Below are 27,424 nucleotides of genomic sequence, written 5' to 3' on the forward strand. Positions count from 1 at the left end.
CATTATCGAAACAATTCATACAATTTAAATCACAACAACTAATAAGGGGAAAAATATAAATTATGCATTACTTTCATGACAAGAATATGGCTTAGTTACAATGCAGTTGACATTACTTAGATAACACGTATCTTTATATTGATCTGCAAGGAAGATCTAAAAAAATCAATTTTGTCATATTTGAGCTGTGTAAAAATAATAATTAGAAAAATTCGATATTTAGAATTAAAGCGTTCTTTGTCCTACATTCAGTTCAAATATCCGTTGAGACCACTTTAAAAAGAACTAAGTTTCTATGCCTTTGAACTTGTAATTGGTCAAAAGTATCATCCTAGTGGAATCAACATAGATGTGTCGTCTGCCTCAACGCCTGTGACAGACGTCAGATATTCACACATGCGGGTGTCTTCATGAAATGTTGCTCCGTAACAGACGTTAGTATTGTAGCATATTAAAGCGCAATGGAGGATGGATAAGGACTGACTTAGAGCTATGTTCAATACATGGACACCTGCACGTCTTTTGTTCAATATGTAGCCTTAAAAAGAGAAAATAAACGTATGATAGCTTTGTCCACGCCAAGCTAAAATATGAGCAGTAAAAGTTAGATGGGTGCACACATTTGTTTTTATTTATCTTAATGTATAAGCTGTAGGAATATGTGATATAACAGTGGTTTTTTATAGTGCAAACTGCAATCTCCCTTAGATCCTTCAGGTCAAACTGTTTGTCTTGATTTCGATGGACAGAGCATATTTGCAAAGTCCTTTCGAAGAGTTTGATTTGCCAATTAAACAAGAAAATATTATTTTCTCTTAGTGAGCATATTTGAGCCGCGTCACGACAAAACCAACATAGTGGGTTTGCGACCAGCATGGATCCAGACAAGCCTGCGCATCCGCGCAGTCTGATCAGGATCCATGCTGTTCGCTTACAAACCCTATTACATGTACAGAAACTGTTAGCGAACAGCATGGATCCTGATCAGACTGCGTGGCTGGATCCATGCTGGTCGCAAACCCATTATGTTGGTTTTGTCGTGACGCGGCTCATTTGATTTCTCAGATAACGTTTACCTTTTACATGTTAAGATATAAATTGAGTATATTTCAAGTTACGAGTACTCCGATATCAAAAATATTTCCCGTCCATTAGAACAGACTTTCTCAATAGCCTATATTCAAATGTTTACCTATCAGCCTTTTAGTTCTACAAAATTATATCTTAAGTCTCGAATCAAGTTGCAATATTTATTTTATTTCGTTTTCAATAACAAATAAACTAGATAAGGATAATTTAAGTACTTCATTAATTAAGTGAAATCATTATCGATGACCATGTTATTAGCAACTGAATATCCGATAGTTGTGAATTATTAAACACCCCTCATTCTATGTGTTCTCACATACTTGAAAATCTTTTGTTGTTCAAAGAATCATGTAAAATTATTAAATGATAGCCAAAAATCTTAATTACATTTTGCTTAATGACATATATAAAAGGTACATCCTTGTCCTATGCAAAAGTAATACAAATGTATAAGACTTTCTGCTTTATTTAAACCATTGTAATGCCCCCCCCCCCACATTTCGTTATCGTTATTAACATACTAATCGAAATTTCTTGGTTCGTTCTTTTTATTAAACACACCACCAAGTATGTTAACGTGTGAAATACTTACGATATGCGGAAGGGTATCCATATACCTCAACTTCACAAAGTTCAAAGAATTCTACTACTGATTCTGATCTTGTAATTCTCACCCATTGTCCAAACACTGTGTTGGTAAGGTTGAATGTGTGAATGATACCTTTTGGAAGAACACCTTCGTAAAACCCATACCGCGTGTATTCGTTTCTGCTAGGACCAATGTACAGTTCAATATCTCGAAGTCGTCTTTCAGCTTGAAAACAAATTTGAAATAAAACAATTATATCATCCAAGCATAATGTTGTTTTAATTATGACAGAGAGGAAGCTTTACTAGACTGTCGAAAGAAATCGTGTCGTGATAGATGAGCAAATATGTAAGAAAAGAGTATAACAATACATGTTATATAACCCAAATTCCAATTTGGAGGAATTTGTTGACATTGATCACATTTTAAATTTATCATAACGAATATGAATTAATCATAAAATGTGGTATTTTTATCGCGTGTGATATTTGCAAACAACATAAGCACATTGGCGCTTGTTTATGAAAATGCTCTATAGCTGTCCGTTATCAATAATAACGCTGATAAAACAAACATACTTACAATAGGGACCCCAAAGGTCACTTCTCGTGTATATGGTTACGTGATTAATGAAAACCATTTCTCCCAAGTCCACCTCCCAGTAAGCATTGGTTTCACTTTCTGTGTGAAAACAGGAGTTATCTGACGCATCTTGTGACAGGGTTCCGTCCACAGCCCTATCTGCTACACTACCATGGTGTGTGCTTGACTGAAAAGCATGCTTTCCAAGTGCCATATTTTCTGTAATATTAAAGGTCATATGAACATGCAAAAACTAGGCAATCTAATTGTACTACGCGTTGAGATATTGAGCAATTTCGTGCATGGGCAATAGATTCTGATCCAGAACAAAAATATCTCAGAATCTAGCTTTGGTACGTCGAAATTCATTGGCTAACAAAAACAAATATATATGACGTGCGTTGTGAAAGTAAACGTACTATGATGTTTTGCTCTTCATGCAACAAGTTTTAAAAGAAATTCTTGTATTGACTGTGTATGGTAGACCAGTGAATATAAGCACGAAATTAATAATTAAAGAGAACTAAATATGTAACCAATAACAAGTTAAATGTTTAAGTCCGTCATTGATGTTGGTTTGTCGTCATTGGCTTAATACAGGCTAGTCCATAATTAGAAAGTAAAATATTAATATGCAGATCCTCCTTTCTGAAAAATATTTATTTTCAGTAAGAAAACAGATTTTTCATGGGCAACTGGTTCAAACCCAAAACAAACCATGAAGTTTAATACTGTTAAGTATAAGACGACTTTTGAAACATTGTCATTTTACATCTTATTCCTTAAAATAGCTCGAAATATATTATCCCCATCCCCCGCCCCTGTGATTGTGAAGGGAAATGAAAATGGATGTTTTTAAAATCGCCTTTTTGTCACTTGGATTGTAATTGATATTTGGTTTACTTTGCGTTGACAAAATTGAATATCACATTATTTAATCTCAAGTCAACTGTAAGCTATGATAAAATGAGTAGAAAAGGAAGCACATGCTACATTGTTGCAATAAAACAGATTAAAATGAACATTATTATTATCGATACCCATGATATGTGATAATCTTACAAAGATTAATTACAATGACCGGGACCAAGTAAGGCAGGTTGTTAACGTCGCTGTTTTTAAAATACATGTGTGTTAAGAAAGCTGTCCAGCTATCTTACTTGGTGCTTGTGAATCGAGTCTTGTGATCACTGTTACAAAGGAATATGCATGAAAGGATGCCAAAAGTATTGAGGTATTCCTTAACCAGAAAGTCTAGGATGCCACTTTATGTTCTTTAGAATCCGACGACAAAAATACAAAACAATTATTTGAATGTGATAAATAAAATTGATAAAATGTCCTTAACTAAAATAACTTAGAAACTTTAAACGCCGCATCCCTATTCCGAGGTTAATGAGAAATTCGAAAAACGTGTCATAGTGATCTTATAAGTGAAGATTTATGATTAAGTTATTCTTACCTAAAATATGCATCTCGACTGATGTATATGCTCTGAAAATGATAAAAACAAGAAATAAATCCTTTCCGGCTTTATGTAACTCCATTGTTAAATCGAACCTTAGTACTAGTTATATTTTTGTAATGAAAGTTAATAAATATTCAGTATAACTGCGTTTGACAGGGCAATAAATTCTTACTCAAGTAATGAGAAAGAAATATTTTTTATATTTTCAAAAGCTCTAATTGCTATTCATAAATTATTCTTTCATCGGAGAGTGAAGAAAAACTAATGTGCAGAACAAAATACCATGCCTGGTTTGAGTATCATAATTGCATATATTCCAAATCGATAAAGACCAAAGGCACATTGATGATGTCGATACGTTTCATTTCTCATTCCAGCACTACTTTTCAAAGAAACGCTGAGCTTTTGTGATGGCCTACTCGTCTTCAAAGGCGGCGACGTCTGTGTTGGTGAACCTTGTCGGTAATGTTTTCGTTTATTGTCATTATCTTCAATACTAAACAAGGTATTTCATCGCAATTTGATTTGTTTATGAATCTTGTTGTTTTCTACCTGTCACACCTATTTTCAGGTAAAAAGGTCAAGGCCACTAGGACCTTTAGTTACAAACAATATAACTTGCTATTTAAACAAAGTGCATTGACCTATGATCTCAAAACTTTGTATGTAGATGCAACTCAATTAGCTCTACTTGCTACACTCATTTTAGTCAAGAACAACAAACAGAAAACTGGCCATTCAAGATATTACAGTGAAATTTTTGCTGGCGCAAACAGCAATCTTCCTAAGATCCTTCAGGCCATGCTGTTAATTTTGATTTCAATGTACCAAACATATCTGCCAAGTCTTTTTGCAGGGTTGGATTTACCAATTCAACAAAAAAATAATATTCTTTTAGTTTTAACATGTTTGATTTCTCAGTATATATATATTTTAATGTCGCAAATCAAATAAGTTTCACATTCCTTTCACTATAAACACTCTGTATATGCATACTACATAACTAACCAAGGGTCATTACTCTGAGTTACAGTATCTGACCGGAACAAGGCAACGATATGCGCATCTCCTGTTGGTACTGTTGAAGGTTCCCATAAAGTTTCGTTGGATTCAAGTCAGTAGTTGCAGAGAAGTAGTGCGGAAACGATTTTTGCTCTATATGCATACTGCATAACTAATCAAGGGCCATAACTCTGAGTTAAAGTGTCTGACCGGAACAAAGCAACGACATGCGCATCTGCTGTTGGTATTGAAGGTTCCCATAAAGTTACGTTGAATTCCAGCCAGTAGTTGTGGAAACGATTATTGTTCTATATGCATACTGCATAACTTATCAAGGGCCATACCTCCGAGTTAGAATGTCTGACTGGAATATGCCGATGAAATGCGCATCTCCTCTTGATATTGATGATTCCTATAAAATTTTGTTGAATTCCAGCCAGTAGTTGCGGAGAAATAGCGCTGAAACGATTATTGCTCTATATGCATAATGCAAAATTTATCCAGGGCATAACTCTGAGTTAAAGTGTTTGACCGGAGCAAGGCGACGATATGCGCATCTCCTGTTGGTATTGAAGGTTCCCATAAACTTTCTTTGCATTCCAGCCGGTAGTTTCAGAGAAGTAGCGCGGAAACGATTTTTGCTCTTTATGCATACTGCATAACTTATCAAGGGCCGTAAGTCTGATTAAAGTGTCTGACCGAAACAAGGCAACGATATGCGCATCTCCTCTTGGTATTGAAGGTTCCCATAAACTTTCTTTGCATTCCAGCCGGTAGTTTCAGAGAAGTAGCGCGGAAACGATTTTTGCTCTTTATGCATACTGCATAACTTATCAAGGGCCATAACTCTGAGTTAAAAGGTCTGACTTGAACAAGCCGATAAAATGCGCATCTCCTCTTGATATTGATGATTCCCATAAAGTTTCGTTGAATTCCAGCCAGTAGTTGGAGAAAACTAGCGCGACAACGAAATTCGGATGGACGGACGGAAGGACGGACGGACGGACAACACGAAAACAATATCCCCCTCCCGTTTTCATCAGCGGGAGATAATAATCTTTTAGGGGAAGACATGAGGTTAAATTGTTCTTATCTAAAACATACAGCTCGACTGAGGTATATGCTGTGATAATGATAAATACAACAAAAAAAGTCCGTATTGGCTTTATGTAACTCAATTTTTAAACCATGTTAAAGTCATTTATTGGTGACGACTGATAATCAATGTATTGAACACTGGTAATATAGAATAACTGGTTTTGAAAAGGACACAAATTCCTACTGAAATAATGTGCGAGAAGCAATTATCTTTTCATACCATTTTACCTTCATGGTTCTAATTGAAATTCAAAATGTTTAAATTATTCTTTCATCGGAGAGTGGAGAAAGCAATTTGGAGAACCATGAATGTTCATGCCTGCTTTGCGCATTATCGTCGAATGATAAAGAGATGTAGATAAGAAACGCAATACTGAATTCGATGCGTTTTTTTATATTGTAAGTAAAGTCTTGTCAATGTAAGACAAAACACAGCCAGATCTTAAACAAATTGAGAGACTCACTGTCTCTCGTATAGATCACAAGGTTTTGAACACATACAAAGCAAAATGGCAAAAGAAAATCTGAATGGAGGAAAGGGAAAGTGTTTTACATAAATATAAAACTAGGAAGAAATATGAAATGTGATTATATTAACAGTTATGTGTGACTAGTTGATGCAAATGACAGTTTGACAGCATCGTTGCATGTCCCTCAATTTAAAATGCCGTCCATTATTCCAAAAACAAAACCTCATGTCAATAGTTATTAGCAATGTTGTTAAAGTGTCATTGACATAAAATGGTCACAAATCATCACCATTAATATAACAAGTACGACATCAAGTTTTCAGCAACAAACTGAGGACGAATATTATTGTCAATCAAACTGAACTCATCACCAGATGCACCAACATACAGCCTTTCACTAGCAACGTCAATATAATCTTGATTCCGCCGACCAGTCAGTGTTTCTCCCTCAGGGACTTCAATGTGAGGTCTGCTAGCACATCTTCGAGCTGCAGGCCCTATAGATAACCCAGTGATGCAAACCATTTTTTTTTTTGCAAACCCAACGATGTTGAGCTAACCAAACGGGATTCATTAGCTTTAAGCATGTTTGCGTCCGATTAAATGTATTCTCGAATTTGTATCAAGGCAAAATCAATGAAAGTGTAACTCCTTAATTAGTTCGTTCTTTGGCATCGATTCTGCTGATGGTAGGGCGCAATAAATATATATAATAGATGTATAAAGATCCGATGATAAACAATTTTAAGTGCTTTTCTTGCACTTAGAGAAATCGTGAAAGCAGATAATCGCTCTTTGCATTTAGTAAATACTTGCACCAATATATTATTATTCAGCGGCAGAACTGGTAAGAATGTAACTCATACATAATATATACATGTAGTTTAAGTGAAAGGCTAAACACTTGGGAGAAATGATGAAAGGACGGGTAAATTACAAAATGCGTCGTTCACGGTCCTATACACCCCAATGACTGAATGTTACAAGATGAAAACCTGTATTCTAGTATTTTACAAACTCATTTTATAGCCGTGTGTTAAAATAGAGAGAAAAATAACAGAATAACAAACAAGCAAACTTTGAATAGAAGCATATGAACGGTCTTTAAACTATTGCAGATGACCTGGCAGATGTAGGTGATATTTTATAACAACATTGCAATCTCTTTTAGATTAAAATGAAAAACAAGATCTATTTCGCATAGTTAATTTATTATAATAAGTGTTACTACATACTTGCAGTTTTCTTATTGTAATTTTTAAACTGTACAGTGAGTCCGCTTTACATGTAAATGAATGTCTCAGTTGCGTCTAGAAGGTGCCCAAGACACATATTTCTTTTTTTCTTTTTCTTGCATGATGAACAACGTCCTTTTGGAACTTTTTTTTTTGGAAAATGCCCAATAACTTATGTATAAACCCATAAACACTTTGAACTTTCATGTCATGAACACGTCAGCAATATAATGACATCAGCTTCTAAAGTTTTTAGTTCAATGCAAGCATTGAAATTTAAACTTAAACGAAATACTTTTTATCATTTACGCGACCAATCCTCAGACTACCACTGTTTGGGACGGCGGTGATGAAAATGATGAACATTATCTTGAAAAAATGCAATACAGAGCAGCGCATATAGTCATAGACATTCGTGGATCGGTATCTTTAAAATGTCATCTCCGAGAATTAGTCTGGGTATCTTTGTTGGATAGGAGAATAAAGCAAACATTAATATTCTAATACGCTCCAAACTATTCCGATATCAAGCAGTTAGGACAAGTGTTAGTAAGCAGTTAGTAAGTGTCTATCGGCCTCATTGATCATATTCTCGAACCTTTCATTATTTTACAACAATGCAGTCAAAATTGGTATTATTTCCTAAGAAAACAAGATAGTAAGCTACTTTCAGTTGTTTCGATATATTTTATAACAACTATGTGACTTTCGCACGGCGAACATAAGTATTCACACAATTTTTTATTACTTTATCCATTGATTTATGGAACAATTTTGGTGATCATATCAAACATACGGCTTCATTAAATATTTTTAAATACCGTCCGAAAGTATTATTTAAACACGAAGCTATTCTTAATTATTTTGAGAAGAAATATTTTTGAAAGACGATAGTTACCTCAACATTTTTTATATAAATAATACTTGCTACGTTCATTTCTAACAGGTATCGAGATGCGTGGTGTTTTGAAGACCTTTAAAGCGGCCTTCAGCTTTTCTAAAAGATACAATATTATGTAATTTTTAGATAAAATTTCATATAATCGTCAAATCAATGGAATTAAGATGGGAACTGAATTTTGACGACGATAAACATAACAACAATAAACAATAAGGAATCCCCTCGATACCTCTGATCTACCGGTCCACTCTCTATTTGTTCCTATTTTTAGAAACGAACGTCACTGCTGCGTCATAAATAGCTTTTTTTAAAGAAGGCTTTACAAAGATATAATGCTGGTTATTGTTGTTGCTTTTTAATTACTGAAGAACTTAGTTTAAAACAACACATAATAATTTGTTTTCCCGACAAAAAGGCAGCTGGTCAAGGCCGCTTTAAAAAAAGGAATTTGTGATCCTGTGACTCACAGAAGAACAATGAATTTTTGATGAATTTATTTCAAAACAGTAAAAAAAATCAAGAAAGAAATTAAACAAAACAAACAAATATAATGCTGTACACAATAATATAGACAAAACAAACAACTCGACGATTAACACTGTACATAGTATATCTATTACAAATAAATAAAATACGTAAAAGTATGGTATAAAAATAAGAAGTTTGCGCGAAATGACTGAACCAGCCATGTTTATATCACAATACCTTATTGCATTTTATACATAACAAAGGCGCAGGAGGTAATACTTTGCAGATTAGTAATTTACGGGTTTACAATTGTAGTCAGCAAAATAAAAAGGTATATGTCCAAAACTACATGTTACCAAGTGAGAATTATATCCAAAACCTCAACAAAATGTATAACCTTGCCCTGATTGAATCTGGGATAGATTTGGTTATTTTTTGCCCTACATTGAATATTATTTCCCTGAGGTTATATTATTTATATTGCAATCCAAATATTGCGTAAGTCAGTTATATTCTAAATACTTATTTTTTCAGTATCAAATGTAAACTAGAATGTAGAATATATTGAGCAGTATGATGAATATTATACAATAGTATGAATCTTTGGTAGTATGATAAGAAGTTATGTTTATGACATCTGTTTTGTGATATTGCTTGATTATTAACAGTGTCTCTGTTCTTGGCGCTTGTATGATTATTTGTATGTTTTTTCCCGTTCTTAGCGCTAATTATTTGTTTTGCTGATGTCTTCTGCCTGCGTTCTTGTATGATTATTTGGTGTTCTGGTGTCTTCTACCATGCTCTTGTATGATTATTTGTTTTGTTGAAAATCCTTCTGTTCTGTGCTTAGTTTATGAATTAAAAGTTGAGCGCAATGACTTTTTTACTTATTCTATAGGTTAAGTTGTGGGTTTAATGTTTTTCTTTTTTTTTCGGGCTTTGTTTATTATATGTTTTCGTTCTTTTTTCTGTGTTTTGTAGATTATAGTAATGGGCATGCCCCTGTTTTGAGCTCCTTCAAAGTACTAAAGTCCTGAAATAAAAAATTTATTTTTAATAATGATGATAGGGAAATGATTGAGACGAAGAAGAACGATGAAAAAGGGGGAGAGACGCGAGGAGGAGACGATGAGAGTAATGAAAATTATATGATGTTTGCAAAAATTATGCCCTATACGTATATAAAATAAAACTACCTGGTAATTATGATATTAAAATGACTAATTTCTGCTGATGAAAACAACATCAATTATTTTGATTATGACACTGACAATAAAATTTGATTTAACTAAAATAGTCTCCAGTGAAAACAAAAAAAAAACAACAGAACAATGAAAAATTACAACATCAGTAACACGTTGTGGCATGGCCAAGTGGTTCAAGTGTTGGACTAGAAATCGAGTAAGGGGCAAACAGTTGATTCCTTCAGCATGACAATTTACACTTATTGCTCAGTACTTGTTAATTCTAGGAACGCATTATTGAATGTTTCCATAAGTTTATAGCTTCCTACATAATCGAACTTAAGTAAATTCTGTAAAAACATTACAATATTAACATTAACAATTCTACCAATTCAACAATAATAGCAACAACACTACTAAAAACATCCAGTGATTGTAACGACAATTGTAGCAACAGTAACGGTAGAAACAATATCGATAGTAACATCATTTATGTATAACAACAGCAATATGAATTTTGATGATATAAGCAGGGATAGCAACAGATGTTATTACAGTTTTTTAACAGCAACAATTATAGAAACAATATAGGCAACATCAATGATGCAAACAATTCAAGATAAAGCAATAGTTCAATGATGGCAACAATTCAATGATGCAACAATTCAATGATGGCAAGTTCAACTGATATTCGCGGTGGCAACAATTCAATGATAGCGCGCAACAATTCATATTTCGCGCTCTTATAGGAACAATGTATAATGATGGCAATCATCGTTTATTCAATTGATGGCAACAATTCTTATAATCTGTCCGCTAGACAATGTCTTTTGTTCTGTACAATAGAGTATTGTATGACACCTGGTATTGAAAATAACTGAACTCCCACGATGATTACAGTAATCTTCCTTTTTAACCTAGTGGTCTACGCGAATTTATGATTTTCGGCAGTAACCTCCGCGAATTCAAAATAGCGCGAATATTTGTATAGACCCCCAAAGTGGACCTTTCCGCGAAAATTTGCTTCCGCGAATTTAAATACACATACAGTAATTCAATGATTGCAACGGTTTAATGATGGCAAAAATTCAAAGATGGCAACAATTCAACGATAGCAACAGTTCAATGGTGGCAATAATTCAATGATGGTAAAAGTTCAATGATGGCAAAAATTCAATGATGTCAACAATTAAATGATAGCAACACTTCAATGATGACAACACTTCAATGATGACAAGAATTCAATGATAGCAACACTTCAATGGTGACAAGAATCCAATGTTAGCAACAATTCAATGAATACAAAAATTCAATGATAGCAACATTTTGGTAACTGCAACAGCAATTATTCAAATTCAAATGTTTTAACAACAGCAAATGATAACAAAAGCATTGGAAAAAACTGCAATGAGATAAAAGGTTATTGACTTAAGTAAAAACTTTAGCAACAGCAAAGATAATAATATATTAACAGCTGTGAAAAATAATAATTTTAATAACTTACAATGAGAAATGTGGCACCAAGCATCACAGCTTTCATTTTGACATCTAAATCCATGGGAACTGCAAACATATCAAAAACGTAAGAATAGTATGTGTAGTTAATAAATGTTGTCACGAAAAGTTAACTGCCATAATAAACGGAGTCTTGTTATAACATTTACGATACAGGTATAAATAAGATGCTTAATATAAAGCAATAAATTTATTTAACAATTAGTAAAAATACATAACACATTGAAAAAGGTAAAGAAATATGAAAGTAAAGTAGTTTCATTTTAGGATTTATTTATTTATTTATTTGTTGTTTTGTTTTGTTTTTTTTTTGTGTTTTTTTTGGGGGGGGGGGGGGGGGTTTAAAAAATTTTTAAAAAGATTTTTAACGCATATTTTATTTTAAAACCCTTTTGGGGGACTTCCACTTTTTTTTCTGAAAGCTTTGGCTTGGGGGTAAGACATTTAAAACCCTTTTGGGTAGGCAAAACAAGGGATTTTTAAAAATTTTATTTGGACCGTCGTTTTCCATTGGGGCAGATCACATTGCCGTTAAAAAAAAATTTTTTCGGGGGTAAAATTTTACCAGCCATTTTTTCTATCGTATAATAATAAAAGGGGGAAATTTAAAGAAAAATATTTACAAAATTGGTTAAAAATAACGCTTTAAATTTGGTTTTTTTTTAAAGGGTTTTAAAATTTTATGTAAAATAAGAAACCCAAATTCCCAAAACACCTCGTTTGATTACCCAAAAAAACTTGTTTCCAAACTTTGGGGGAAAAGGTTTCGGAAAAAGTTGCGAATTTTTTTTTTGAAAATATATCAAATTTGCAGTCGAAAGGGGTTACATTAAATTTTATACTTTACATGTTACCCCCAAAATTTTCTTCAGACGTTGGGAAAAAAAAATTTTTTTGAAAGGGAAAATTTTCCCATTTGCCTTTTTAAATTTTTTCCCCACTTTTTGTCTTCCCCCCTTTGGGGTTTCGGAGGGAAAATTTTAAAACAAAGCAAATTTTTTAAAATTAAAAACCCGGTTTCTTAAAAAAAGAAAATCGACCAATTCAAAAAAATGAACGATGGCAAAAAAGTATATAAGTACAAGATATAAAGTATTTGGGCCATTATCGAATAAGGGGAAAAATTGGGCCCGTTGGTTTAAAAATACTCTATTCAGGGGGAAAATTAAAATGTGTTAAAAAACAACATTACAATTAATTAAAAAAACTTTTACACAAAGGGAAAAAAATTATAAAAAAAGCCATTATAAAAAAAAATTTTTTATTCATGGGGTTTAATAAAAAAAAACAAAAATTTTTGACAGTTTTTGCAAGGGTTTCCTTTAAGGGGAGTATGTTTCCCGATTCATGCTAATTTTCATGAAAAATTTGGGAAAAGTTTCATTTTAAAGTGGAAAAAAATTTTTTTAAAAAAAAAAAACAAAAAAAAAAGTTTAATTTTCACTTTTCAAAAAAGGGTTTTTTCAAAGGGGTTTTAAAACCCATAAATTACCAAAATTTAGGCAAAAAATGCAAAAAAAAAGCCCCTACTGGTACGGGGCAAGCTAACCCCAGTAGAAAATTTCGGGGGATAAAGCCTTTCAAAATTTTGTAAGTCTTTTATTAAACAAAAAAACACGTAAAAAAAATTACTTAAAATTTTTGAATTTTTTAAATTTTTTTTTAAATCTAATTTAAAAGGGAAACATTTTTTCTTTTTTTGATTTTTTGGGCATTTTTTTGGGCCCCTTTTTGGGGGGGAAAGGGCAATTTTTTTTAAATTTCCCCAAGTTCCCATTTTGACTTTAAATTTTTTCATTCCGCACTGTTTACTTAAAAATTTTAAAACCCCCACTTTTTTATAGCTTTCCCAAAAACTTTGGGGGTTTAAAACATAAATTTATTTTTTCCCCTTGGGGAAAAAATTTTTCTCGTTTACTAAACCTTTTGGGGGAAAATGACAAAAAAAACAAAGGGGAAAAAAACAAATAAAATTTTAAAAGAAGAAAAAAAAAGTTCAAAAGGCTGTAAACCAAATGAAAAAAAACGGAAGGGCCCGGAAATAACCCCCAAAATTGGGAAAAAAAGAAGGGGTTTTAAAGAAATTTAAAAAAAAAGGAAAAAAAAGGGGGAATAAAAGAAAATTTTCCCAAATTAAGGTTGGGCTTAAAGAATTTTAAACCAAAAAAAAGGGAACCCAAAAGGGCTGTAAAAAAAATTGGGGACATTTTAGAAAAAAAAAAGGGTTTTAAATTTAAAAGGGGGAATTTTGCAAATATAGGGAAAAAAGGGGGGAAAAAATTTAAAAATTTTAAGTGAATTTAATGGGGTTTAAAAAAAAAAGGAATTTTAATGTGAAAACCCATAAACAATTATTATTTCAATTTTTCGGGAAAAAAGACGGGGGGCAAAAAACCAAAATTTAAAACCCAAAAACCCAAAACAAAAAAAAGGGGAAAATTAAAGGGGCCCGTAAAAAAGAATAGGGCAAATTGACAATTTTAAAAAAAAAGTTTTGGGAAAACCCCAAAGTTTTAAAATTTTTAAAATTTTAAAAGGGTTAATTTTTGTTTTCTTCCTAATTCCTTTTAAAAAAACAAAAAGCTTTTTATGAAGGTTTTTTTTTCTATTATGGGATTTTAAATGGAATTTTTTTTACTGTAAAAGACCCTCCCCAAGGGCAGCCTTGGAAGACGGCCCAAAATGGGCCTTCTATGTAGAGGGAAAGTCCTTTTTTATCGGGGTCCATTATCTTATTTCTTTGGAGCCATAAAAACTTGGGCTGTAAAAAGTTAAAAATGTTTTTCATAGTTCTTATAGTTTTGTAATTTTGAATTGACGAAGGGGATAAAATTTCATCAAGAAAAAAAAAGGAAAAATTAAAAAAACCCCAAATATTAAAACCCCTTTTCATTTTTAAAAGTTTATTTCCCAAAAGATCTTTTAATTTCATTTTTTGTTTTTTGGGTTTAAAACCCGACTTTTTAAAAAATTTTTATATTGGACATGCTTGCTTTTTTAAAGGGGAAAAATTAAAAAAAAAAACGGGGAATTTTCACTAAAAAATTTGTTTTCCCCCAAAAACCCCCCACACCTTTAAAACCCCCGAAAAAAAACCCCGACCTTTCCCATAAGCTAGATAGATAGCTTCATTACCATGAAACAATCAATGTCATGGGCGGTATTCGAACCCAACAGAAGTAGGCTAAAAATGATATAATCCGCCACCGGCCGGGAGGAAACACTTTTATGATGATTAAAAAAAAGAAAAAAAAAAACCTTGTTTTATTTCCAAAAGGAAAAAAAGGGGGAATAATGAAAAAAATTAACACAAAATGAAAAGGTTTTGAGGCTATATTTTTGGGTGTCAATTTTTTACTGCAACAATATTATTTTAAAATAGATTTTAAAAAAATAAGTAGAAAAAAACCCTAAACTTATTTTCCCAATTTTTATATGACTTTTAAAATAACAAAAATTTTAATCAATGCAAAATTTTAACCTTTGGCCCCCCGAGCCGACGACAGTGCCGACGGGGGCCTCGACGGCGATTTTTTGGGGAAAAACAGTCAGAGAAGGCACACCCGTTGATTCTTTTCCCGCACCGGGGAAATCGCGCTGAAAAACCCATAACTTTCCTGTAAAAAAATGTTTGATTTTTGTGGTTGATAAACATATGAAGGGGTTTTCAGCCGACGGACAAATTCACGCTAAAATGGAAAGAAGTTCACATATTGAAAAAACATTTTTTTTCAAGGGACACCCTTTTTTAACCCTTATTTTTGCCTTTTACAGAAATTTAGAAAAAGGCCCTCTCATCGCCTGCAATCTTCAATTTCTATAATGCTTGTACTTCATTGTTTTCAATCTGATATTTAAAATCATTAACTTTCGAATGCAAAAAAAGTTAAATCAAAAACTTGTATTTAAAAATGGGGCCGGGGCTGTTTTAAAATTTTGTATTTTAAATTTTATTATGGGGGCTATGAAACAAAATTTTTGTCCATTAATTATAAAAGCAGAAAATTTTGGGGCGGGGGGATTTAAAAAACCTTTTAAGTGCTTCAAAAACACCCTGTACAAATTTTCTTTAAAAAAATTTGGTAGGCCCGTTAAAAAAAAATTGGGTTTTCCATCATTTTTTGTTAGCTTTTTTTACTTTAAAGGTTTTAAACAATGTTTTATCCCCTTAAAAGGGGGACCTCAAAACAAAAACCTCTTTACAAGGGGAAAAAAGGCGAGTAAACTTTGGGGTACTACAAAAAAAACTTTTGTCGAAATATATTTATTTTTGGGGGGGGAAAAAGGGAAGGGGGCCGCAAAACATTTTTTGAAACCTTTTTAACCCCAAAACCCATTTCCCCGGGGGTTTTTAAAAAATTTTTTTCTACTTGTTAAACCCCAACAGGGCGGTTTGGATTTAAAATTTTAAAACCCCCTTTTTAATTTAAAAATTGATGTATTTTATTTTTCCCCAAACTTTTAAAAAATTCCCAAATTTCATTTTAGACCGGTTTAAATTTTATTTTTTTTTTAATTTAAATTTATCAAAAGGGTTTCCCTTTTTAAATTTTTTTCCCCCCAAATGGGTCCCCACAATTATTACTTGAGTCGCGCAAATGTTTATAATTGTTGTTATTACCCCTCACTTTTTTCGTAATGTTAATTTCCCATAGGCCTCTGGGAGTTATTCTTACTGTTAATGCAAGTGTACCACGTGACTACGAATTTTGTACTGTTACATAGGTAACAGTATTTTTTAACAGTATAAAATCTGGTCACGTGGTCTATTTTCTAAATAAAATGAAATAAAATGGCCGCCATTTTTTTTCTCGATTCATTCTTATTTTCGACGATAGGGATAGGGCATCGCCGAAGTAACTATTACTCTGATAAAATTTAGTTCTTTGCACCCTAGAGTCCCTTTCGCGTATTAAATATCTTTTTGTTAAATAGTCAACAGGAAACATCCGTTTTCAACGGAAGCAATTGTAATGTAAATAATTTTGTGTCAAACTGGAACATGCAGACAATTAAAGCATGCAACAAAGGATAATTTAACAATTTTAACCAGTGAAACGTTACAGATACAGTAGAGTTGGTGGACAGACATACGTAGGATATCATTCGTTATTTTCTATTGCACTTTGTCAAAAACTTATGCTAGAAATATTCTGGATGCAAAAGGATCAGATTTCACAGATCATAACCTTTATAAATGGGGTTAGTGTTTTTTTTTCTGAACAAAACACAGCCTTATTTTGTTTATGACTGGTAGATATCATCACTTTGCCTAAGGAATAAAGAAAAACATCTTCTCAAGTAGGCCTACAGCTGCACTTAAAACTTGCAAGGTCCAAGGACAGTTTAGTAATTGCTTCTCTTGGCTTATTTTTGTTACAGTTTAGATTTAGTTGAGAAAATTCAGATTCATCACAGTATTTGTTCGGGGGTACATAAAATAAATAACACATGGGTTTTCGGGTAACAGTAAAAATATCATCCCTCGTTTAAATACTGTTACCCTCGGCTTACGCCTCGGTAACCCAGTACGGGGGTATATTTTTTCGTTACCCCCCAAAAAACCCTGTGTTATTTTTATAATATTGACCAATTACGAGTTAGACCCAAAAAGATCAGCCATAGACAGCAAGGGGGGGGGGGGGGCATTTAGGAAAAAATTTTCCCTTCCAAATAAAATGGAATAAAATGGGGATATATTTTTTGTTTTTTCTTCCCTCGGAAAGCCAAATCTATAAAAAAAACATTTTAAAATTTTTCAATTTTATCCCCCAAATTTTTCAGTTTATGCATAGTGAAAAAAATTTTGTTTTTTTTGACCAAAACTGTCTCTTTTCAATTTTCTGCTGACTCTTAAAAAAAAAACAAAAAAGGGAAACATAAATTTTGAAAATAAGTGTATTCTTTAAAAGATTTAAAAATCACAACTGTTTTTGGGGGCAGTAACCCCTTAAAAGGGCCCCTTGCAAGAAATTTATTTTATCACCCAAAATGGGAAAAAAAAAAGCCTTCCCCGGCCCATTTTTGACCTTTTTTTATTTATTTTCCCTAAAAAATTTAAAACGGTTTTTTTTTAAAAGATGAATAACAATTTTTTCCCCAAAATGATGGGGTTTTTTTGCGTCGCGCCAACCCCAGTAAAAAGGTTTTAATTTTTGGGGGACTTTTCCAAAAATTAGTGGTGGAAAAAAAAACTCAGGTAAAACGCCCTTTTGTTTCAATTTTTTTAGGGTTTTGAAAAGGGGCACCTTAATTTTAAAAAAAAAGGGCTTTTTGTTTTAAACTAGCTTTAAAAACTTCCTCGGGGATGGGAAAAAATCAAATTTCCCGGGGAAAGAACCCACAGCGAAATTTAAAGGCCCCAAATGGTTTAAAGGGCAAACCCCAACCCCCTTTTGGGCCCCGGATGCCCCCCAAAAAACCCAAATTTTTTAAAATTTTGATGTACTTAATGTAAAAATACAGATAATTATACAATTTACTTACCACCTCTTTGGCAAAATAAACTTGTTGTCCCAGGGTATTAAGAATTCTATATTTATTCTTTGCTTCCCAGTTTGTAAACACTGAAATTTCAAATGAATTAACGTGAAATTTAAATATCATATTATAAGTTATATATATTATATGAGTAACACAGGTACTGTAAATATAATAAGATAACTTTTCTATCTTTACTGCTTGAGGAAATCAACAAATTATCCTCTTGTCGTGTACCGTCAAATCAAGAGTGTCCCCACTTTATTTGTCGTGCTATCATTTTAATGAAGTGATGTACAATCACATTCATTATGTCGTGTTGTTGCAGCAGCACAGCTGCTTATTCACCACCAAGGCTAAACGTGAAATACACGACGCCCACTTCACATATCTGAAAAAGGGTGCCTATATGATATACAGGGTGGCGGCGTAGTGATCAGTGAACCATGGTTGCCTTAAGCAATATAAGACTTTGAAAAGGATCAAGGAATAAAATAAAGTCAGAGGTTTCATGTAAAATTTAGATCTAAGAAACAGTCAACTTAATTTTCATTAAAAAAAATCGGAAACTCGTTCTTTGTGTTGACTATGACTTAATTACGTAACTATATAACTCTTAACAAAGACATTTTAATGGCTGATATTGAATAATAGTGATAATAATAACATCACAAATGTGACCATAGGTTTTTACTACAGTTATGATTGGTAAGACTTATTTCCCTGTTGGCATAAAAATTGTATATTTACATTCCATTAGCTCGATCTTTTGTTTGATGAGAATTTGGTCAATCTGGGTCAGATATTCTAGTCCCGGGGGACAATTTGGTGCTCCTGTTGCTGGTTTTGGCATCCATACTGGCGGGGGAGGCTGAGCACTGGCCATAACACCTACATAGGTAAGTGTAAAATATAACTTAAATAAATGTTGTAAATTATAGGATCTGTAAATTAAAAACACACATACACACGAATTGGATCCGTGTCAAGTACAAGCAAATATTAGAATTAGGTATTATTATACTGAAGTGTTTAATATAATTACAAGAGGTAGATTATCCGATATTTTTTTGATAGATTACCATATGCCATTACTTAATATCGTGTTGAAAAAAAAACACACAAGGTAAAAGCAGTATAGAAATATTCATATATTCATAACACTTAGAAGTTTCCTGAAAAAAATACAGCGTCCCTGGAATTATGATTTTTAAACAACACTCTATTTATAAATTGTATATTTTCCTATAAGTATGCTTTTTTAATTAGTTTTAATCATTTAGAAGTTTGCATATGCAATGAATTATTGGAGTATGCAACATTACTTTCATTTAAAAAGTTATTTCACGTCTTGTATCAAAGTACATACCTCCAAGTCCTCCATACATGGCTTGTTGTCCAGGCTGACCTGCAATTTTTTGGGGTTGTCCAGGGTGGCCCCAGGGCCCCCAAAACGGTTGTCCAGGGTTTTCCCCGCATACGGGTTTTCCAGGTTGCCCCGCATCGGTTTTTCCAGGTTGCCCAGCATATTTTTTTGCCCGGGTTTTAAGAGGGGTTTTGAAAAACAAAAGGCCCTTTTGAAAACCCGGTTGGGCGTCCACGACTGGTTGGGCGGGAGCGACTTTTAAAAAAGTAATATTATCATTTTAAGAACTGTATGCATTATATCATTGAAACATTTCGCTATACGGCGTATACTTTGTTACGTCATAAATCTATGAAAAAAACAGCAGGGGAAATATAGGTGTCCTTTTTTTTGGGTATTTAAATATCGGGTGATAATTAACGGCCCCGGGCAAGGTCACCCCTTTTTTCACCCAGAAATTAAAAAGCTGGTTGTTCCACAAAAATACTCTACTTTAAAAATATTCTTTTTCCTTACATTACAAATTTTCAGTAGACCCTTTTAATCCCCAATATTTTAAGTTTTTTTAGCAAAGCTGTTTTCCCTTTTTTCAAATAATCATGTTTTATATCAGCAAGCAAAAATTTCATTATGAATCAATACTCGAAAGGGAAAAAGGGATAGACAGTCCCTCACCCCCCCCCACGTCCTATCCCCCCCCCCCCCTTCCATCCCTTTCAAAAAACATCGTATGCAGTGATTTTCCCTAAGATAAGTAAAATTAAATTTTTTATTAAAATTTTTATAAAAAAATCATATTTTCAAAATCAATAAAACATTATTGCGGCACATTAAAATTACGCACTGTCTATAGCGGCCAATGAACCCTGTCATCTGTTATGGCATTATTATATTTGATCAATACGTACTCGTTCACGTATACTACAGTAACAATGAGGGTCATCGGATTTCACGGTGTTTAAAGAATTAAATAAACTATTGTGAAATTACATTGATGGAATAGCAAAATATTAGATCAATACAATTGTTGTGGAGCGTATCCATAATAGACTGCAAAAGTGATTAAAATAAATCTATTTATAGATGAAGTATTGTTTAGATTGTAAAGACAGTATATCTGCGTAATTTATGGTAATGAACTTGCCCTTCTTTAAGATTGGATTAATTTCATTTGATGTTTGAAAGGGTTTTTCTGCATTATTAAAACTGGCTTGGCAGACTGCCTTGATTGTATACTCGTTTAAAAAAAGTCTAAAATAAAGGCAGACCTATTTCCCCAAACCCTATTAACCCCCACGCCCCCAGTGAAAAAATTTTAAATTTATTTTTCCCACAGAAAGTTCTTTTTTTTTTTTGGTCGGTATAATTTAAAAAATTGCGCAAATAATAATTTCTAATTTTCTATGGAACTTAAAATTTTTCCCCCCCTTTTTCTGGATCTATTCGTTTCGCCAGTTTTCCAAAAATATTTTTGAGGGTGGGGTTAAAAAAAAGTGACAGCTGCAGAAAATTTCGTGATGTCAAATGTTGTTGTTGTTTTATTCTTTCTTTTTTTTTCTTTTTCAAATATCGCAAGTTTGAAATAAATGAAGTGATTTCGTGTTACACACATAGACATTATTCGCCACTTAAGTTCATAGCAATGGCACTCTTGTAATTTGTATGATATAAATATTCTAACTTAATTCTGTCGTCACTGGCACCGGTAATACGGTGTACTATTTGGATAGAAAATATAACTGGAAAAGCTGGGGAGAGCCGATCGTTTAATGTTGTTAGAAATTGGGCCCAACCCTTTTGCTATAACCAACCCTTTTGCTATTTGTTAATTAAAATCAATTTCTTTTTCTGCATATTTACATGTATATAGTAGCAATAAAATATGATTAAACTAATATGACTGAAAGTAAGTTCCTGCAAACATAATGTATGTTTTCATGCTAAATAACTCGAGTGGTATCAAACATTATTTGTAACACAAATACATAAATGTATAACATTTTTTTTTGTTGATTTTTCTTTTTTAGGGGGGGGGGGTAGGGGTTGAGGGGGGGCTAGCTGACCCTACTTGTTGACTGGGATGGCGGGAGCGACTAATAAAACAGAATCTCGTTATAATCACCGTATTTAGGCATTCACTTATGTTATTGTAACTGCATGAAATAATTTTCTAAAATAAATAATAAATATACTGTATAAATAACTTACCTTGGTTTGAATTCATGGTTGTTTCGGCTATGTGTGATCTATATTTGATTCAACGGCGTCTATGGAAAAAGAAAAAAAATATTGTTAACACAAAATAGTTCATAGAACTATACTAGAGTACATTAGATATGAACATTTGTGGTGGGAAAAAAACCCACAACCCCCCCCCCCCTTTTATTTCTACCTGTGTATAAGATTCCAGTTCACATAAAAATGTTTAAATGTTTAATGGTACAAGAGAATCAAGAGGATTTTTTTAAGAGACACAATTTTACAATTTTTCATTTTCTCCGAGTTGATAATATATAGACCGTCACCAAACTGTATATATAGATTAAAAGTTTGTGTAAATTATGACGTTTTGTGTTTATTTTATATCGTATAATCGCGTTTTCAAATCCTCTTAACAAAGTTTACGGTGCTTATACTATTCGAATTTGAATTTGACCCAAAAAAATATTTATCAATAAATATTCAAATTATAAAAATTGTTAAATTGGTTTTAAAGCGGGGCAATATACAAATTATTGTTAAATACATCGGGAAAGGAAAACAAATATATTTTTAAAAATGTCAAAATGTCAAGTACTTCAAAATAAAATTTACGGGTGTTATAAAAATAGATACGTAGTGGGTTAAGTATTTTGTTGCGATAAAGTGATATTATATATATGAGCCGCGTCACGACAAAACCAACATAATGGGTTTGCGGCCAGCATGGATCCAGACCAGCCTGCGCATCCGCGCAGTCTGACCAGGATCCATGCTGTTCGCTTACCAACCCTTTTACAAGTCGAGAAACTGATAGCGAACAGCATGGATCCTGATCAGACTGCGCGGATGCGCAGGCTGGTCTGGGTCCATACTGGTCGCAAACCCATTATGTTGGTTTTGTCGTGACGCGGCTCATATAGTGCAAATAAAAAGTCACGACGGGTTGTCAATTTGTTATAATATCATAAAAATGTTAAACAATTCACATGTTAAGCATACGTAAAAACAAAAACATTAAAAAGGAAAACATATAACTAAATTTGTCAGTCAGTATTTTAAATATAAGAGAATTGAATCATTTACAGTACGCATGTCTTTAAAACAGTAGATTTACTAAAAAAAAAAACGCAAACTTATTGTGTTATTGTTAACATTAAAACATCCCATAGGTATTCTAACTTACTAAAATCACGTGATGGAAGTCACGGAAAATAAGTATTAAGCTTGTCATTAGCTCGCTTTAAACTCGTTAAATATTCGTCTTCATAGCACGGACACCCGTGCTTAAAATCATATATTTACATTAACAAAAAAGAAGAGATAAGTAATAAAATTAACGAAACATCCTACCTAATCTAATTTATTTCCAATATGCCGTTCGATCTTAAACCAGTTCAACATACAGTACATTCATTATTCACAATTTATTATCTTCCTTATTGATCAAATTTTAACCATGAAAAATTGAAAATTAGACGATCGTTGAACGGGTTAAATCACTTTTAAAAGCGATCCAATTTCAGTTAATGTTTAAAGTTCCGTATAAAGGTATAATATTAATATTATATTATTGTAGAACTTTAACAATACAGTCATGTCGGAACATGTTTTATATTGTTTTAACGAAAAATCTAAACAAACGCAAATATGTGTGATTTTAATATATACACGTTTAATAGGCATTGCAGAAAGCTTATTTATAATTATTAGAAGAATGGGTGAGAAAACAGTCATTAAAATAAATGCATATATATGTGTTATAGAATCAGCTTAGTTTACAAGCACTCGCATGACTTGATCAATAAATACCGAGAAAAAACATTGTATCAAAAAGTATGACAATCAATGTGATTGGTTTAATAGTAACAAAAGGAAAACATAATTTACAATGAAATTGATTGGTTTATTTTTTTTCTAATTCTGAAGTCCTTTTCTCTTACTGACCATAGATTGTAAACAATGATTTGAAGTTATTAAATGCACATTATGCCTCGGAATATTTTTTTTTACTTCTTTAAAAAAAGGTTAAACAGAATTTTATAACGTTTCAATAATGGTTTTAGAGAACATAAGATGTTTGTCACATAAAACATGTAGCGATAAATCTGAAATAATTTGTCATATAACTTGGAAAATATAATCAAAGTAGATTATGACTTCCATAAAAATATACTATGTCTGTACTAATAGCAAAAAAGCAGCGGATGTTTCAGGTAATAGGCCTGTGAGTAACCTTTTGGAAACTATACAAGTACACCAAAAATAAAAAAAATTCTGAGACATAATGGACCTTTAAAGAATGATTTAATGGTGTTTTACTTGAGAAGGTCTTAACCTATCAATATTCCTTGTATGTACATTTGAATTTACTGATTTTTTTTTCGATCAAATGGTCGCTTCGTTTGATTTGATTAGTTTATACGAATTCATTTTAGTTCGAATGTGTTTGACGCTATAGGCTTATTGAAAAACTTTCGAATCCGTTCCAGGAACAAACCAGTACTAAGCAATGAATGTAAAAAAATCTTGCACAAAGGAACAACATTTTGTCCCAGACGGGGTTTGAACCCATGCCGCCAGCAATCCTTAGATTACTAGTACGATGGGTTAACCACTCAGTCACGCCGCCACTTAATTTGATTAAAAGAAAAATGAACACAGAGGCTGTATTACACCGTATACTACTTATATAGCTTACGCGTGAGCTGTATACGTTGACTGCAACACCGTATACACCATTTATCACACACCCGTGCCGATTTTGCGACTCCATAAATATGGTATTACACGGCCGTGCATATATTTTGACGTGACGTCATTAGCGTTAAACAAACATAGTATATATACACCGTATACAGCTTACACTGAATACAGTTTACCGTTTGCCGTATACGTCAACAAGAGGCTGCATATCACCTTATATAGGTTATCTTAGTCAGATGACCAAACTGGTCGTCATACCAACTTTTTCGTCTTGGCTACGACTTCGCCTGCACCTACGACCAAGACTACGATTTTACGACTGCTAGTTCGGCTTCGACCACCGCTACGACTTCTACAACTTTACAGACTGCGAGTATAGCTATGACTATGACGACGACTACCAAAATTACAAATTGTACGACTGCGAGTATGTTTACGAGTATGTATTTTACGACTTCAAGTACGACTACGACCCCGAAGATAACGACAACTTCGACCGAGAATACCACTTTTTCGACTTCAGCAACGACAATAATTTCCAAAAGTATGCCGACAACTACAGTCAGGATTTCGACAACGGTTACGACTCCGACTAAAATGACTTCGCCGACAACTACGGCCGCAACCACGACAATGGCTAGAAAGAACTACGGCTACAACTTCGGCTACGACTATTATGACTTCAAATTATTATCTACTACGATAATGACCTCAGCCACAAGTATTCTACCAATAAAACTACAACTTATAGGGCGACTACAAGTACTATGACTTTTTGACTCGATTACGGTTTATAATTATGACTGCTTCGACCTTTTGACTACGACAACGACTACTTCGATAAACGACCACGACTTCGACTTTTATAATGTCAAAAACGGTTATGACAATGACGGCAACGATTACACCTCCGGCGAAGAATACAATTACTACGACCTGTACGACTAAGAATACGATCACGACTACACCGACGGATTCAACTATGATTGCAGCTGCAACGACAACGACCATGACTGCGAATTTTACCATTTTAATTAAGACGTCTGCAAATACAGATTCGACAACATCTACCGCCATGATTACTTCACAACAGTACTGTTTTTACGACGACTTAGCATAAAACTGTAATTTTAGAAATATATGGGAAAAGTAAGCATATTTAGATACCTAGAAACAAAATATTACAATTGGATACTATCTGATTTCATAAAATATTTGAAGATCCATCAAGGTTGAGCAAGGGATTTCGGGATGGGGAAACGCAGATTTTCTAAAGAACTAGTCAATTGTAACCATTGCCCTCCCGCGACCCGGGGGAGTGCAGAAGGCAAAAGCCGTGTTCTACCCTTTTGGCTGTCCCGGCACTGCGGGGAATAGGAAAAGCAAAGCATTTTAACCAAGAAAAAGATAGAATAGACGTAAAGCGGGGCACATTGAGGTAATTTTACGACAAGATCTTTCCCACATAACGCAGGCTTCATCTATAAGTCATTATCTATCTTTCTTTATATGGGATTCGCTCGACCAAAGCCAATTCCCGCTATTGTCCGAGTTTTTGGTCAGTGATTATAAATGGCTAAGTACTGCATAAAAAGACAATTAATGAAGGAAAGACCAAAACTTTAGCTCACCTGAGAACGAAGCCAGAAGCGTTGGTAATGACGTTGTAAGTGCGTATTATCAAGAGTACGTCTGCCCGAAAAAATGTACGTAATATATGTTACGTCATACGACGATTCAATTTTCTGATTGGCCAAAATGGCGTCGTTGAAAGTTGACGTTGAACATATTTTCCCGCCTTTGGCGTGGCCAACCGTCTATAGAAAGATCAGTTGGTTTTGTTCATATTATATTTTAATCAATCCTTTTAAACACTACTATTCTTTTAAAGTTCATATATTGTTGAACAATATACTATTGTTTGAACATTGCTTTAAAGATCCTGTAATACAATTATGTATGGTTTTATATCACAAATATGATGCTCAAATTAACATTTATCATTATTGTAATTTCCAAAAATCATTATTTATAAAGATATTACCGAATTTAACATTTCATGTAAATAAAGGGATGTATAATTAGAAATTTATTTTCTATGATGCCTAAGTCAATGTTTTCAATAAGAAATGAATACATATATTTCTTTGAAAATTGTTTTAAGCATAATTATATACATAATTATATAAAATTTAATTTAAGTGTGGCATAGCCAGCCCGCTCAATCGGTTAGAGCGCGAGACTAGTGATCTCGACATTGTGGGTTCGATTCCAGGGCTGGCCAACTAAAATTACTAATCAGTCTTTCGGATGAGACTTTAAATCGAGGTCCCATGTATGAGTGCTTAAACACTTGGCACGTTATTTAAAGAACCAGGAGAAGCTTCTGAAATTGGGGCACCTTTCTGTATCTGTATCTTGAACTATCCTCCAAAAATCTAAAATGACTAATACCTTTCTGGAGGACTTGCCCATATGGGCAACCGGTGGAGAGTATAAATAAACTCAAATACACACACATGGTATTCAACCTCAATTATAACATACAGGATCTTTCATTCTTATCCTGAATTATGTAGGTACATAATCATTTACAATAATTCTTGATTGATCTAATTTCTTCTCTATGTGATGGTTATAAACTGGTTTTCGACAGTCAAGAAATGTTACAGTAAAACTAAACAGATTTTTCATGTTCACCATCTTGGTTCCTATATTTCGACTTTTCGTCATCGTAATTCCGTATTTTCGATGTTTTGAGTTATGTATGTTTCGAGATGGCCCTAACGGGACACCGTATAGAGCGATTTGACAGTAACCTGTCTAGATGTGGCTATTGCTTACAGAGCCGAACAAAGTAAAAACGGCTAAAAGTGAACAAAAACACAGTAACTGTACTTTCAAGCAAAATTGATTTTGATTTCCATTACAAAAGTTCACGAAAAACAAAAGCAAGTAGAAAGCAAAACATGCCGATTGACATGCTACAATAAATATTCAAAGTTTGATTATCACAGATTCAAAAGGTGTGTTTATAATAATAATAATAATAATAATAATAATAATAATAAT

The 27,424-nt window shown here is 33.1% G+C and overlaps 2 protein-coding genes and 1 long non-coding RNA gene across 3 annotated transcripts; all 3 read right to left on the bottom strand.

Moving 5' to 3' along the window:
• Window positions 1-245: 245 nt before the first annotated feature.
• LOC132729293 (fucolectin-1-like) lies at window positions 246-3,870 on the bottom strand. Its single transcript, XM_060715022.1, has 4 exons — window positions 3,723-3,870; window positions 2,261-2,479; window positions 1,682-1,903; window positions 246-538 (listed from the first exon to the last, which is right to left on the bottom strand). The coding sequence occupies exons 1-4, from the start codon at window positions 3,805-3,807 to the stop codon at window positions 327-329; spliced, it is 738 nt and encodes a 245-aa protein (XP_060571005.1). The 5' UTR covers window positions 3,808-3,870; the 3' UTR covers window positions 246-326.
• A 2,719-nt stretch (window positions 3,871-6,589) lies between these two features.
• LOC132729333 (phospholipid scramblase 2-like) lies at window positions 6,590-19,496 on the bottom strand. Its single transcript, XM_060715094.1, has 5 exons — window positions 19,451-19,496; window positions 18,832-18,972; window positions 18,088-18,167; window positions 10,361-10,436; window positions 6,590-6,795 (listed from the first exon to the last, which is right to left on the bottom strand). Exons 1-5 carry the CDS (start codon window positions 19,467-19,469, stop codon window positions 6,590-6,592), a joined length of 522 nt encoding a protein of 173 aa, XP_060571077.1. The 5' UTR covers window positions 19,470-19,496.
• Window positions 19,497-19,657: 161 nt separating this feature from the next.
• Window positions 19,658-26,098, bottom strand: LOC132729280 (uncharacterized). Its single transcript, XR_009625596.1, has 3 exons — window positions 25,984-26,098; window positions 21,656-21,714; window positions 19,658-19,702 (listed from the first exon to the last, which is right to left on the bottom strand). It is a non-coding gene; the product is annotated as an uncharacterized LOC132729280 (long non-coding RNA).
• Window positions 26,099-27,424: the final 1,326 nt, after the last annotated feature.

This window comes from Ruditapes philippinarum, unplaced genomic scaffold (genome assembly GCF_026571515.1).
Source record: "Ruditapes philippinarum isolate M1 unplaced genomic scaffold, ASM2657151v2 ctg806_1_1_1_1, whole genome shotgun sequence".
NCBI lineage: Eukaryota > Metazoa > Mollusca > Bivalvia > Venerida > Veneridae > Ruditapes > Ruditapes philippinarum.

Bases quoted from the DNA above. Each gene is read 5' to 3' on its own strand.
- LOC132729293 (XM_060715022.1), bottom strand. From the start codon at position 3,807: ATGGAGTTACATAAAGCCGGAAAGGATTTATTTCTTGTTTTTATCATT. The intron at 2,480-3,722 runs GTAAGAATAACT...TTAATATTACAG, and splicing joins AGTCGAGATGCATATTTTAG to AAAATATGGCACTTGGAAAG. The intron at 539-1,681 runs GTAAGTATTTCA...TCTCTTTTTAAG, and splicing joins TGGATACCCTTCCGCATATC to GCTACATATTGAACAAAAGA.
- LOC132729333 (XM_060715094.1), bottom strand. The intron at 18,168-18,831 runs GTAAATATACAA...TTGAAATTTCAG, and splicing joins AAAGATCGAGCTAATGGAAT to TGTTTACAAACTGGGAAGCA. The intron at 10,437-18,087 runs GTAAGTAAATTG...ATGTTTTTACAG, and splicing joins TTTATTTTGCCAAAGAGGTG to AATTTACTTAAGTTCGATTA.